This window comes from Spea bombifrons, chromosome 5, assembly GCF_027358695.1.
Source record: "Spea bombifrons isolate aSpeBom1 chromosome 5, aSpeBom1.2.pri, whole genome shotgun sequence".
Lineage (NCBI taxonomy): Eukaryota > Metazoa > Chordata > Amphibia > Anura > Pelobatidae > Spea > Spea bombifrons.
The window spans coordinates 56401924-56418158 of record NC_071091.1 but is presented as its reverse complement, the minus strand read 5'-3'; the positions used below and the strand labels follow the sequence as shown (position 1 = coordinate 56418158).

The 16235-nt window shown below is 36.1% G+C and overlaps 1 protein-coding gene across 1 annotated transcript in view; it reads right to left on the bottom strand.

Moving 5' to 3' along the window:
• Positions 1–15910: 15910 nt before the first annotated feature.
• The window catches only part of CDH18 (cadherin 18), a 234589-nt gene continuing 234264 nt past the window's right edge, over positions 15911–16235 (bottom strand). The window contains exon 14 of the mRNA XM_053468337.1: positions 15911–16235. This exon is cut by the window's right edge and continues 407 nt beyond it. Within this exon, the coding sequence (XP_053324312.1) occupies positions 16152–16235 (84 nt within the window). The 3' untranslated portion in view covers positions 15911–16151.

Genomic DNA, 16235 nt, shown 5'->3' with positions numbered 1-16235 from the left:
CATTATATCTTGTTGATAAATGTATCTGTGATTCAACATTCTCTTTGCCTAAATATCAGTCAATGGCTACAATCTAGTTTTTATCTAGAAATTTGTGAAACCCCTTGATAAATCATAACTCACTGGAGTCGGAATATGTATTTTAAAAAGGAAATCCATAAGGGAGCACAGAAAATATCCAGGTTTCATATAAGTGTTGCAATAATATCTAGCTACTCTAGACACCTCCTTTGCTATCCGTGGAATTGTAAGGAAAACAAGTAGTAGCCTAAAACATTAAAACCAAAGCTTAAAACATTAAAACCAAATTTGTCTCTTTGTAAAAAATTAGCCAACATAACGCCTTGACTAATGTTCATTCAAACATCTTCACATCTTCATCTAATATCAAGGTTACTGGTGTCATTTTAACATTCTTCTCTTTCTGTTGTGCTATACGAGCGTTTGATTTTTGTCTTGGTCGTGCACCAACAAATGCAACCACATAATGTGAGAGTATTGTGATCTTCCACGCTGGGGTGATTGTTTATTTTGTACTGTCATTTTGAGTGTGCGTGTAGAAAGACAGGTCAATGGCAAAATTCACAGTCATGCACTCTCGTGTACATTTGGGTTAGAGAAAATGAAGAAACATAAAAGCAATAAAAAAAGACCTGGACTAACTGAACCAATGATTGGGCTCCATCGCAGTTATCAATGCTTAAGAACAATTTATTTGACACAGAGGTAAAATTAGGTCTCTCTCATCTTTCAGGTATTTGAATTCAAGACAGAGAAAGTAATTTCCTCTCTTTTTTGCACAGAATGTCCAATTTACGTTTACATGCACCAAGGGCACATCCTCTCCTTGACACGACAATCCTGGTAATTTATAGTTATACAAGTTTTCATTCACTGTCTACCATATGTGTAGTAAGTACATTTTACGATACAAGTACCTTTTCTCTTCTTTTTCCTGCTTCTACAGGTCTACTTTATTGTAGTATGTGTACGTGATATTTACATTTAAAATGTAGTCTAAGCATTATCTGGCAGGTACAGTTATCTGTTAAAATTGATAAGCGTATTAAATTACAAAAAATCCTCAGATGATCTATTTATGTACATATCTTAAACTATGTTAGCAGCACAAGGTTTGGTCCTAAATGCATTATGCCCAACTCTTCTCATTTATATGATCTCATATAAGGCAACATAGTAAGGATCCTGATATTATACAAAAATGATCTGTTGAAGGGCCAACCTTACTACTCAACCTCAGAGCAGTATACATCCAATTGCCCACTAGCTGTTCAACTATCCTAGCTGGGGAATCAACACTTAATCAAACAGTACATCTCCTATGTTACCGTGCCCATAGGAAACCCATGACACCAAACATTTTAACAGACCAAAACTACCAAACACCACCACCATAACCTGTGCAACTGACCCCCTTAAGTGACCAACCAAATATCTTCCCAATATCATTTAAATTAACTCCATCCTTCCAAAAAAAGGTTCCCCGTGTCCCCAAAGTCATCAATAAACTTCCAAATGGCTTTGTTGACTTTAATTCTAGCCCGGCTAATGCCCTGTAGAGCGTGTGCCTCTCCAAAAAGATGGAGGGAGAGTGTGGGACAAGACTACAATGATCAAGGGTAATTGGGACCAAAGCTGTAAAATCCCACACATACAGTATATCCTTCATTAAAACCTTATGGGGATTGTGACATAAATCGTTCCCTCCAGCGAGGATAACCAAAACACGAAAAAATCAAGGCACAATGTAATATGTCATGTGTTGTTCATCTGAGGTTGTATTTACCACATTTTGATGTAGTAAATCTATTGTTTTATACAGCTACATTACATTTATTTACATGTATTTATATACCCTAGTTGTATGTTGTCTTTCTTAGCTGAATGGTTTGAGGAACACAACGAGTTGAAAGTGTTGACTTGGCCTCCAAAATCCCCAGACTTCAATCCAATCAAGCATCTGTGGGATGTGCTGGACAAAGAAGTCCGATCCATGGTCGCCCCACTGGTCTAGATGGGTTTGGGTTATTTTGGTGGCAAAAGGGTGACCTAAACAATATTAGATGGTCATAATGTTATGGCTCATCGGTGTATATATATATAGCGTTTCATCAGCGCTTGCAGGGTACCTTCTTTACACTTCCGGGGCATCTTGTTGCTCGCTTTTGTGCATTTTGCTCCACCTGGTCTAGTCTCTCACCTACCTGGGCATTTCTCTCTGTGCCTCCTGACATTCTCACTCAGCATTCCACCTTCTTCTTCTTAAGACTGGGAAAGTGCTTTTAATTCCTTTGATCTGCTCTTCTGGGCCCACAGACAGGGTAAGGGGGGCTCATTTGGGGATTAAATCAAGAGCTGCTCGTTTCATAGGCAGGAATAGGGGGCTCGTTTAGGGAGGAAAAGTTGGCTCATTTAGGGGGAAGGTATCCATAGCTGCTTTACTCATTCATGTGCAGGGAGAGAGGGGGCCCGTTTAGGCAGAGCTGCTCAGTATCGTTTCATGAGCAGGGGAGAAGAGGAGGATGGGGGGTTTAAAGGTTCTACCATCTGCCACCTTCTGCTACACTAACCTCAAACTTTCCCCCAACACTATCAAGTTATACATAACGGACATACAATATAAGTTTTTACCTCTATACTCAAAAAGGCCTTCCCTTCTTAGCGCACATCCCGAACAGGAGTAGAGTAGAGACTTTAAAGACCTCACAAATTATATTTATTTCACCCCTATCCTACCCACAAAGGGGGCGTTTCAGACGCTGAATATTCACTTGTGATTTATCCCTACCACAAATATATATAGAGAATACATATGAAACATATGACTAACATTTTTATAGTAAGTGCACAAATTACAAAACTACTTAATAAAATGTCATCATGTCAAAAAAAATACAGGTTTACAACTTAGTTCTAACAAGTAGCAATGTACCTATCATTTTCACTTAACAAACTCCAGCCGAGAACAGTGTTTGACATTCAAATACATGTTAGTTAGACTTACTTTTTTGCAATAAAGGAGTTTTTTGTGTAACAATAACCCATAATTCATGTCTATAGCCAAGCTCCTTTTACATGAAAATAGATTAAGACTTTAACCTTCGCCAAATATTGTGATTAAACACAGGGGGAGTATGACAGCTTCAATAAATAAAACTCAGACTTTATAAAGGTGCTATTTCACCCAGACAAAACATTACAGGTTACAGCCTGTTAAGTAATGGCACTTAAATAGCTCTGTCATTTTTCCCTGCAATAAAATTAACAGAAATGTTTAAAATAACACACCATGGGGTTTTTTTTTTTATAAATAGAGAATATTAAAAAAAATAATGCCCACCATAGCTCCTAATCACAAACATTTTATTGAACTGTGGTTACTTTTGAAGACTTTAGAATCCATGTGATAACATAATAGAGTGGAATATGCATATGCCATGTTTGTGACTTACATACAATACTTATACATTTGATGACATTTTATTAAAATATCCTGCACGATTCATTTTCATGTCCTATTGATTAGCATCAGTTTGATTTAACGTGTACAGCCCGCTTTAAAATTTTTGTAAATTGTGTCTTCCGTACAAGGTTTGTTCTCCTGTTCTATTGCGATTCTTCTCTTTGGTGTTTCAAAGATACTTACACAATTCATTTCTATGTGACTTAGCACTAGCCTGGTCCTCCTCCACACCGTGTTAATCAGAATCCAATTTCACACAGTTGAGACCTATGATGGAAACATCTGTGAGCAGGTCTAATCTGAAACTATGGCAAAGATAAAGCCACCACATAATTTTAAGAAATAATAAATATTTGAATTAATAATGGATAGGAAATGGAAATTCATGCTGTTTTACTTTGCACAGTTTAGGAAGTTCAAGGTTAGACATGTCCTTAACCCCTTCCTGACAATGGTGGGTTTCATTTTTTTTACCCTTTGTGACAATGGCTGTTTTAACATTTCTGCAGTGCACGTCTTTAGCTGTAACTTTCTTCTTTGTCATTAACTGTACCCATACAAGTTATATTTTTTTCAGGGCAAAAGGGGCTTTTTCTTAATACCATTATTTTGATTGTATCATATAATTTACAATAAAAAAGTATAAAATAAGGTGAAATTTTGAAAATTTCTTACTTTTACTTGAAAATCATTTACTCATCTACAAAAGCTAATGAAAAAGCTGCGACATTCTACTATGTGTCACGGGTTTAGAAATACCCAAGGTTTTTATATTTCTTTGCATGTTATAGTGCAATAAGTACAAGTAGCATAATGCTTTTTTAAAACCTTTTTTGTTCCCAAATATGGCCATTCTGCCCCCATGTCCTATTTAGGACATCTTTAAAGTCAGCCACTTCAATTTAGCCCAATCAAGCCATATATGTTTGAAAACTAGACAACCCAGTGTATTTTAAATGTTTGTATTTTAACTGGCCATTGGCACCCCATACTTGCACCTTATGCTCCATTGTGTGGCCAACAGTTAGATATCTTTGGCTGCACGCTACGTGAGCATAAAAATGTAAAGTGCAGTCACGTGTCCATACCTGGGATAGGGTGAAAACTTTAGAAGTTACCAGGTCTACCCCCAGAAATACTTCTGTCATCCGCAACCTACATCACAACTTTGCAAATATATTGTGTGGAACGCAATAGTGTGGAGCGTTTACACATTTGGGTACATGGCTTAGTGACACAGTAAATTATAATTAATAAACATATATGTGTATTTGTTATTTTAAATTTAAAGTATTTGTTATTTATATATTACCGTATTTGGTCGATTATAAGACGAGGTCTTATAATCGGGGTCGTCTTATAATCAGACCTCAAATAGGTCTGACTATGAGATGACTTAAATCCAGATCCCCTGCAGCTGCAGGGGACCTGGATCCTCCTGCCCCTCCCCCCGCCCCACTTACCGGTGCTTCTGAGTCCCCGGTGTGCAGCCGGGGCAGTGTCCACATGATTCGCGTAGACAATTTACGCTGCACCCGGAAGGAGGTGCGGCTAGCAGCGGGGGTTGTCTGCGTCCATCGCGCAGACCTTCCCCGGCTGTCAGAGATCAAAGTTCCCGGCACTGGCACCGGTTCGGGGAATTCTCTCTGATAGTCGGGGAAGGTCTGCGCGATGGACGCAGACAACCCCCGCTGCTAGCCACACCTCCTTCTGGCTGCAACGTAAGTGTAGACATCTACACGTTGCCCCAGCTGCATGACAGGGGAGTCATAAGCACCGGTAAGTTGGGGGGGAGTGTTAAATGGGGTATAAGGCATTTCTTGAGGCAGAGTGGCACATAGGGGGTCAAAAGGCATATCATGGGGCACAGTGGCATATAGGGTTAAAAGGCATATCATGGGGCACAGTGGCATATAGGGGTTATAAGGCATTTCTGGGGCATATGTGCATAACTGGGGGGGCAGGTTGGAAAATAGAAGGAAATAAAACCAAAATATTTTTCTCAATCATAGCTTTTATTAAAAAAAATAATTTACATGAATTAAAATTTACTGGTAAAACTTTTTTCCTAAAGGGTCGTCTTATATTAAGGCTTTTTCTTTTTTTTTCAGGGTCGTCTTATACTCGAGCAAATACGGTATATAGCCTCTCATTGTGTTCTGTCTTCATGTGACTTATACAGTGTAGGTTATAAAATAGCCTTTAAACATTTTTTAACTATAAAATACCGAGCTACTCATATGGCACTGAAGCATGCTAATGCAGAATTAAGCTTAATAACATAATTCAGATCATTTTCTCAGTTAGTGGACTTCAGTAGTCAATTGTCCATAAAATGAGATTTTTATTTTGCCAGTTCTTTTGGATATTAGCACATATAAGAAGAAAAAACACAGCTTCCAACTGAGAAAGAGAAAAACATGAATACAATTTACCTAGTGTGTAAAGTGCTTTCATCATTTGAAATATTGTCAGGGGGAAATTTCATGGTTGCTGCTGCTGCTGCTTAATAGAATGAAATATTCTATTCTGTACATGAATTATAAACCCATGCCTGACTGCTCAGCACAGTTGTGAAGATGTCCCCAGTTACTCATACATATGGGTGCAATCGCTCATACTTCCCTCTCCAGTTTAGCATTTCAGGTAAAAAGCAGAAAGCCTGTACAGTTGCAATAGCTTTCTATCCATCACCAATGTACTCAACACTATATCTAACCTTCAGGATGCAGAAACTATCTTGTTTCCAATAGAAATAATTCTGTAATTAAAATATATTGAAATATTAAGGCTATTTTGGTATTTGTTTTATGTCTACCTAAAATCATGCTTAAAATCTATTCCCTGATATACACAAACAATGGAGCCTGCTAATATTAGTAAAAAAAAAAAAAAAACACGCTCATAACAACTTTTTGCCGTACATCACGATGTGGAAAAGGTTACACGGGTAGATTAAGCGCATGGCTGGGGGTTGTCTCTCCATAACATGGAGGAATCAGTTGTCTTGCTCACTGACCAAACATCTGCTAAACGCAAACAAATGCCTAATTTCCATTTACTGAAAAATCTGCAGCCCCCTCCCTGAGCGAATCTGTACAAGAGGTCAGAATTTTGGAGTTGCTGATACATATTGCCAAAGACCGAATGCAGAAATACTCTATAACATGGATCTACTGGCTGGATCTAGCGTCCTCTGATGATATTCTACAAGCTCAAGTAATTTTGGGAGAGCATGCTCTTCAGGGGAGCACAGATGTCCACCTACAACTCATTAGTACAGTTTCAATATATGCAATATCTATATGCATATATTCAATGTATGCAGAACATGTGTAAATGGACCAAAAATTATTCAGACACATTTTTTTGGCTAATTTTTTTCATTTTCTGGCAACAAATTTTGTTCCCTGCCCAAAAAATTAGAAATATTTTTTATTTGGAATGCCAATATTCACCACAACGTCACCACAGCACCACCATTTTGGAGGAAGTTGCGCTTTGTTATGGCTGCGGAGATGTGAATGAAGAAAGAAGATTAAAGATTGAAGATCGACTTAGTTGACTGATCATGATGAGAAATGTCCAAACAGCACTTTTAGTTCCGCATGTGAGCCACAACTGCCGAAAAACTATTCTATTTTGATGTCTAAGCCTTTATGTCCCTTTTCACTACCCTCTAATTATTTTTTTTGTAATACTTTAGAATGTTAACTTTTCTTGACTGCAACTCCTATGTTGTTGAGCAGCAGCATTGCTAGTTGATTATTATGGGTGCAGTGGGTAGTAAATTAAGATTTTAAATATATTATTTTACATTCATAATTGGTTAGTGCATAAAAGCTAAGTCAATTAATTTTAAATAATATATATCTATATCATTACCTTATATATAGATAAATATAAAATGTATTCACTACCTATTCATTAAATATGATTAAGTTTTTAAAGGGTTAAACGTTTCTCATATGAAATTGGCTAGATGAACAGATAATTGATTTGCCTTAATTCCATATATCATGTAATATCTAAATTTTTATGAGGGAGAATTGATTGGATTAAATGAGGAAATATCCTTTCATAATGTTTCCTATTCTTACATTCATACTTTGAGTCTGCAATTATGGTAATGTATCCATTCTTTACAGCGTACGCATTAATATTTTGCAGCAGAGCATTCATGTACTCATTCATCCTTTATGTGTAGCTATGTTGGGCTTGCATCTGAGATAGCGTCTGTTTATTTTTGGTTCATTGAGATATTTATTTGGTTTTTATCTTCTATGAATATATGTTGTTGCTGGTTTCCCTTATATCCATTTCTTTTTTTCTGTAGACTCTTCCTGTATACAAAAAAGATCATTAAACTACACTATGAATGGAACTCATTTATGCGCATTTTTTGAAACTTTGTATCAGGCCAGTGGAAATTGAAGCTGTTTGTTTGATCTACCCCTAAAGAAGTCGAGGCAAAGACTGTTTTTGTGGACCGATCCAGCAAGCTGGTGAGCAGCCTAGACATGTTATAAATATGTGGTGAGGCCAGGCACACGTGTTTTAAGAAATTGTAAATTGGGTCCAAAATGGTGTATACAGGCCAACTTGATCCTATAACAAAACTGCATCAGGCCCCTGGTAAATTAGAACCCTAGAGAGGGATGGAGGTGAGAAGCTTAATGATAATTTATCTCAAAAGTAAAAAAAATTGTCTTGTTGACTTTTTGGATATCTTTCTTCAACATCATGTATAAGGAATTTACTGCTATGAATGAATGTGAGTTGCATGTTAAGATACAAGCAAAAGGGAACTGCTAACCTAAGACTGGGTATAAGAGATTTAACTGAGAAACATAAAACGGTAAGACATTAAAATATATCTAATCTTATATGAATCATAAATTAATGATTCCTGATGAATTGGTGGGAAGAGCACGATCTCTGCCTTCCCCAGTTTCATGTTCTTTCTTGCAAACATAACATTAATATTATATTATGAATCACTGATCAGGTTGGTTTTGTAAAGGGTAGGCAACCCTTGGACAAAACAAGAAAACATATTAACGTCATCTTAGAATCTAATAGGTTGCAAAGAAAATACCTTTGACTGGCTGAACTGGGTATATTTGGAGAGATATGGCCTACTGCCTGCAATTCTTGCTTCCCGGGTGGCTCTACACAGCTAGATTTCACTTTGATGTCCGAAAGTACTTTTTGCTATATGGCATTAAGTTTACCAGAACACCCCAATCTATGTACCACCTCAATTTTATTAAACAGTGGTCACAGTTTAAAATGGAAACCCAGCAATGGGGTAAATTTGAGCTTTCCTTGCTCGGCTGTAGAGCTGCATTCAAGATGATGACCATCCTCTAAATTCTATATTTTATGACAACAGTCCATGTAAAGATTCAGGCTTACTTGCTAAAAGAGATGCAGGAAACATGTATTGTCCTTTTATTTACATCAGAGGCTTTTCCTGGGCATCCCAATGAACACATGTATTACCCAAAGTACAAAGGGGAACTAGGGGTTTGGCATATGGAAATGTATTATTGGGCCTTGTCCCTTTCACAACTGATTCGGTATCATTCCCCTGTAGAAACACTTGCATGGCTAGATCATGAGTATGGGTACCTACACTCCTGTTCATTAGATCAATTATACCTGCAAATACTGCATTATCTCAAAGCTATTTTAGATAAAAAGGAACCGAGATTTCAAATAAATTACTCTACGTTACTTAATTCATGGTATATGATTAAATTGCAACAGATGATAGGAGTGCGACATGGTGACAGTTTTTACTATTGAGCCATGGCACAAAGAAAAACTATATGAGAGGAATTTCAGAATGTCCTAATTATTTGAAGTGGCGAAAGAAAATTTATTTTGGCTGGTATCTGACTAGCTAAAATCATCGCTGTTATGTTGGCGAAATTGTGGTAATATTAGAACGGACATTTTACATAGTTTCACCATGTTAGACTTGCCTGTAAAGCTGGAGGTTAAATTGTTTCATATTTTCCCATTCTCAATATTTTTTTTATTTTTTTATATTTGTTTATTTTCACGTTGGCATTGGCGAGGAAGTGGACATTTGCAAACTTTTACTAAATGATGCAATAGCCATTTTGGAAAACCATTGAAGTACGGAATATATATCTCACACTTTGGTAAACACAATAGAACTATATGAAAAAAAATATGGAACATATGGCTACAAAACCCCATATACCTCTCCTCAGTGAGACTAAGAGAGCCTGCAACTACCATAGTGGAAAATATTGAATATTGTGTCTTGGTTATAAGCTTAATGGGGGTTGAGGGGGTATTATGGTAATGAGAGGTGTGGCCCCACCCCGGTGCAGATTACTTCACTTTTTAAATTTATTTACATTCTTAGCATTGATATCATCACTTCTAATTCTGGGTAGGCGCATGCAAATAAGGTCAGCAATAATTCTTGTACTGATAAACACTAGCTTTTCTTATTCACAAACTCAAAGAGTAACAGTTTACTTTGGTTTTCTGAGAGCATTTACCACATTATAAATTGATATTACAAATTGCTGTGTGTACGTTATCTGCTCTTGGGCTGCATAGTGAATATGTAGAATACATAAATTATTCTCTTTAACAATCCATCATCGGTGATTTATTATTTCAAAACAAGTTTGTAATTATTAATGACCGGGAAAATATATTAGCAAATGGAGACTGTATTTATGATGTGATACTTCAAGACGCAGAATATTTATATTTTTCAGATGAATTATACCTTTCTTGCGTTCAGTAGCAATATATAACAACAATGATTTAAACACTGTTTGCATAACTTGCTTGGATTGACATGTTTCCATTCTTATTTATTTTTTTGCCCTTTCTGTATTACGCCTGTGGTCCATCAAAAAGCTATTTACTTTAACTATCCTTTTCTTTACCACACAAATGTGGCTTTATCTTTTTTTCAGTTACGAAGCGAGTGAATATTGAGATTCTGAACAGTTAAAACCCTATGTCAAAGAGTGAGCTGTTATTGTGACTGTAGTGAAATCTTTATTATGCTTACTAGACCACATGAACCAGAAGAATCCCCTTGATGCATAAAACGTTTCTCCCCGATTAATGTTAGTGGCAGATGGCAGCTTTCTTCCTAGTGAAAGACAACATGATTTAAAATGCATGTAGAGTGATTTACAGCTGTGTATCAGACTTCCGTGATTGGCAGCCCGGAAAAAAATGTCAATCATGTTAAAGTTCAGTTACAGACAGGACAATTTGTTTTGCTACTTTAAACTGGAGCACTTTGAAGGAGAGAGAAAAAAGAAAGAAGGAAAGAAAGAAAGTTAAGCATAGTCCGTACTTCAGCAATTTCCCTGCTTATTTCTTTTATAGGCTGGAACATACATGCATTCACAACATTCAAACACCCAAACGTGTATTCAAGCTACCCTCTTAACTGGGTTCATTAATTAAGTCTGTGCCATTAAAGTGTCGTGTAAGTATTGTAATATTATATAGAATTACATCTTGAAATTTGGAAGTGGCGGGTAAAATAATATACAATTTGCTTACATTTTCAATTAAAATACAGATTTTTTTTTAATTTACCTGAAATATCTATAATTCTATGGATATTACGCAACATCAGCACTCAAGAATCCTAAAATCCTACTCTGGGTTGTAGCTAACAACATCTGAACCCCTACAATGTCATCAAAAATGTGTCTATTTCCAACTGAATGCATTTAATATTATTCAATATCACCTTGTGCCAGTGAACACAACTTGGTGTGAATTGACCACTAATTTACCAGCACAACATGATTTGTAGACATTCCTGCGTCATTATGTTGTACAGCAAATATGGATGTTTATGTCTGTGCACATAGTTTATTTCTCTTGAAAGTTTTGAAAGCAATATGATCAGAGGAATTGACCAAAAAAATAAAGTTTAAAAAAAAAACAGCCGGTTAGTGTCATAGATTAATGTCATGACAATAAGAGTGGTCATTGGTGAATCCAATTATCTGAATATCATCTAAATCCAGCAAAACTATTATAAAGAGATATCACATTTGTTTTACATAATAATCCGCCATGGGAGATTAAAAATGAAGCTGAAGTGTTATGTATGAAAAAATCCTCCCACACATTAAATAAGAAAAAATGCAAAATTATTCACTAAAGCGCCATATATATATACACTATGAGCATCTTATACTGAGCCATGTATCAAGCCATCCAGAAATAAATTCAACACATCCTGAAATAGTTTCTCATCTCCCATAGAGTTTACTCATGCCTTTCTTTGCTTTGTTGTGTTCACCCTGTTGTCTCCTGTTGCTGCTCATCGACAATGCACAATTCTTTTTTTTAAACAATTATTTTACAAAATATTTTATGTTCTCCATAAACTATAAAGTAAATTGAATAAAACTATTTTTTCAACGGTTGAACTCTTTTTTAAAGGGAGTGTAATCATAAGCATTAAAGATGACCTTTTCTAATCTTTCTTCTGGCTGTGTATCTGTGTAAAGAAGGGTATATTTACTAGGTCAATAAATAGAGGCAGGAAAATGTCAGCTACCCCGGGGAATAAAAGAAACCAATGCATGGAGCATACAATATCCGGAATCAATACTCTCTTATATACTCTCAAGATGTTAGGTTTTAAAAAATAAACCTGATACATTTCAAAATGTGCAAATTACTGCCTGGAGTATGCTGTTTGGGGGAAATGTGAAGGTGTTTAATCAATAATCTTTTCAGGAAGGTTTCCGGCAAATTACTTTGAAACTTCCTTTTCAAAGACGTGATTTATATTTGACAATGTTGCCCAGTACGCAAACTACAGCATGCTAGAACACTAGGTCCTTCTATTCATCCATCATTTGAGAAGAAGCTAATTATTTTAAGCACCTTTTAGTAGTAGTAGTAATTATTATCATTTATATACCTTAACCAAATTCTTCAAATAAGAATTGTGTTTAGGATTTGTATTCACTAAACCATGTGTTAACCCCTATATGACCATGGCTTTTCTATGAATGCTGGCGGTCTTATTGCCATGTTTGGACAACCATGGTTCCCCTTTTCCATGTTTAGTGTACCAACACAAATTATACACATTGTTTTTCCAGGAGAGATGGGGCATATTAATGCATAGAAAGCAACATTTATTATCATTAAAATATATTTAAAACAAACTAGGGAAAAAGAACTTGTTTAGGATTATATAGGATAGAGGTCACTGCAGGAAAACAAAATTGTAGAGAAACCTAAGCACATAGGGTTGTTGCATTTTTTTTTTACCCTTTTAAGCCACTTGGTTGCTCTCAGCAATCTAGAGAGAACCTCTAATGATTCATAGTGGTGTCGCTGGTAAATATTTCTTTTTTAAGGAGGAGGAGGAGAACATGTACTTTCTATTCTTTTTTTCTGTAATTTCACCGTAGCTGAGAACAGCATGTATTCTTGAAGTGTGATCAGCCAGTAGGGACATTATCAGAGACCCCAGCAAAGCCTGTAAAGACACAGGGGGTTTACTCCTCTAATCTGTGCTTCCAGTAGTGTCATCATATTCAAATAGTGTTGTCATACTGGTGTATGCACCGAAGCTGTTGGTTCAGAGATGTAGGATTCAGCTGAAAGTCCAGGCTACTTTGTCACCTTGATGCCATTTTTTAAATAGTGTGTTATTTAAGGGGTTAAAACACTCTGTTATGAGAGCTGAGAGTAAATAACAATGAGCCTAACTTTTGGAATATATGACCTGTGCAAATAAGATAACTATGACTTAGGGAGTCAGATGAGAAGCTAAATATGTTTCATTTGCAAATTAATGTTTAATTAAACTTCCTCAATGCAAAACTTAAAATAACTATACTTCTTGTATACATGACTGTTTCAAAATAAACACAATAAATATCCAACCCTGTTACCCTAGTAATGTTAGATGGCCTAACAGTAATATTGTACTGTGTGTCTTTGAAAAGACAACTGAAAATACGTATGTATTCACGAATAGTTGAATCACAATGAAAGATGATACAATAATGTTTGGTCATTACTCTCCTAACTATATTATGGGCATGTGTAATTGTCTAAATAAAGTAAAAGCATCATTTACTGTGGTTTTAATAAAAGTATTCTTTTAAGTTGTAAACCTCTGGATAACCTGCAGAGGCAGACAAACAAATAGAAACCCAACTTTCATTAATGAAACTGAATACTTGTAATACGAGTACTTTACTACTTCTAGTCCAATGACCCTACCGCAGAGTCCATGTTTGTATATTAACATATATTAATACATATAGGTTTTCATGAATGAGCTCTAATATTTTTTAACTCAAAAGGTGTACATGATACTTTATGATAATAGTTTAATGCAATGTCTAATTCGTATTTTATATTCCATTGACAACAGAAGGAATGGACAAGCAGGAGTGGGACATCCTAGGAGAGGAGTGGACCAGGGCCTGTTCAGAAACAGAATAAATACACAAGCACTTCCTTCTACTTATTTAATTCTCACACACAATTAGAATGATATGCTCAGCTATTTTTTCTGCCTGGGGGTCTGGTTTGGGCCTGGCTTATGCCATAGAACAATGAGGTAGCAGTGTTATTAATAGTATATACAACAGGTCTTGTTAATTTGCATGTATTTTGGTTATATCCCTGTTATTATATTTTTTACATTTTTTTAAAAAAAAATCTCTGTTTTGCTCAGGATATTAATATGCTTTCATGTGTAAATTACTGTGTATTTGTTTACTTGGTTATGGTAATAAAGTTGGGCCCTTGTTTTAAGACAATCTTCAAAATTCACTTGTGGGGGTTAAATTGTTAAATTCTGTATTTTCACCCACTTGTTTCCATTTGTATGTGTAATAAGAATGACTCAATGTCTAGTCTATGTTTAAGTGTTACTTCCCTAATTCCTTCACCTCTGTTGTGTATCCGCTATTGTAGTCTGTGTGGCATGTGACAGAAAAATGGTTAGTTAACGACCAATGAAATGCCTGGCATATCATGGCATTAAATAAGCTCTGAAATCAATCTAAAAAAAAAAATGCACACCTCCCAAATGTGGCCTACTGGCATCACACAATGTTTTTTCAGGGTGCAGATTAAAGAGAAACTGTAATCATATTTTATAACATTATTAAATTCATGTATTAAATATAGTGTGTGTTCTTTCTCTAGTTAGTGTAAAACCTTTAGGTCACATTGCAAAATCATAAAATGTTACATTGACACATGAGGCACCCAAGGCATTAAAGAAAAAAATATTTCTGGTTTGAATTTAAGATTTTTGTAAAAAGTAAAGGTCAGAAAAGAAAAGCTATTTTGGGTTTATAAAACCAAGTAGTAACGAATAGATCATAAAAGTGTGGTACAGCATATATACATATCATCAGGGCTGGCCTGGACATATATGCAGACTGGGCCACTTCCTAGGGCAGTGACGACGAACCTATGACACGTGTGCAACAACAGGTATTCAAAGGTTTCTGTTGTACTATGCGACCAGTTAATTTTTAAAATTGGCCAAAATAAAGGGTGAAGAGTACCAACTATTGATGCTGAGCACTGAGATTTGATGTCATATCCCCCGCTCAGCACTGAAATCACGCCCACCGCGATACAGCAATGAAACAGAGACCTATTGGAAAAGACCTTGTGCTCCCACCACAGGAATTATGAAAGGTAAAAGATGGGGAGAAAGGGAGAGACATAGGAAGAAAATGGAAATATGAAGAGAAAGCTATAGAGGAGCGATAATGAGGAGAGAGATAGACAGAAGGGAGAGATAATGAGAAAAACAAGAGATGGGGAAATATAGCGGCAGCAATAGCACATGGGTTCCCTCTGAGAAGCCACCGAACACCTTGCACCCATCCTGTTTAATATGAATATATTTACATGATTTTGAATAAACAGGTGCAAACTGTTTGGTGGCTTCTCAGATGGAATATATGTGCTGCTACCACTGCCCTTTTCTTCCTTCAAGATATGAGAAAAGAAGGATCCAAACATAATGCAGATTTTTCTTCAGATTGCTGCATTTAACCCCAAGATGTGTGATGTATGTGTGTGTCTGAGTATGTATGTGTGTGTATGTATATATGTGAATTTAAGTATAGGCGTGTGTGTTTTTAGGTTTTTTCTGGAAGGTGAAAACAACACTGCACTACACCAGGTGTAGGCACCAACATGCAGTGTTTTATGTTGAAACTTGGGCACTCAGGCCCACAAACCTTCACCATCAATGGCCTCGGGTGTTAAGCTGGTAGGGGGCACCACCACAATGTTCCCTTTGTGATGTCCTCTCCTGTTCTAGCCAGTTTTCACCAGAATACTGTGCTCTGGTCTTTAGGGTGTAGTAAAACAGAAATGACGTCTTTCAGCTTTAAATACTCTGTATGTACTGTATGTGGAACCACCAACTTTATTGATTAAAAAATATACACAAGGGAAAATAGTTTTTGCTTCTCTATTTTCAAAATCTGAAACCCAGTTTTTAATATGAAAATGGCACTTGCTTCTACAGTAAAAGTGAACAACTTGCTGAGTTCCAAGTATGAATTTATTTTAAATCTTGTGGTTATGCTTCCAGTTGTTTTGTAAATAAAACACAGTTTTTTGAAAAAGTAAACTAAGTTGTTCTTTGTGGTTCCTTTTCTCCATAAAGTTCTGCTAACTTTTTAAATTCTGGTCCCCAGTCATCAAGAAAATTATA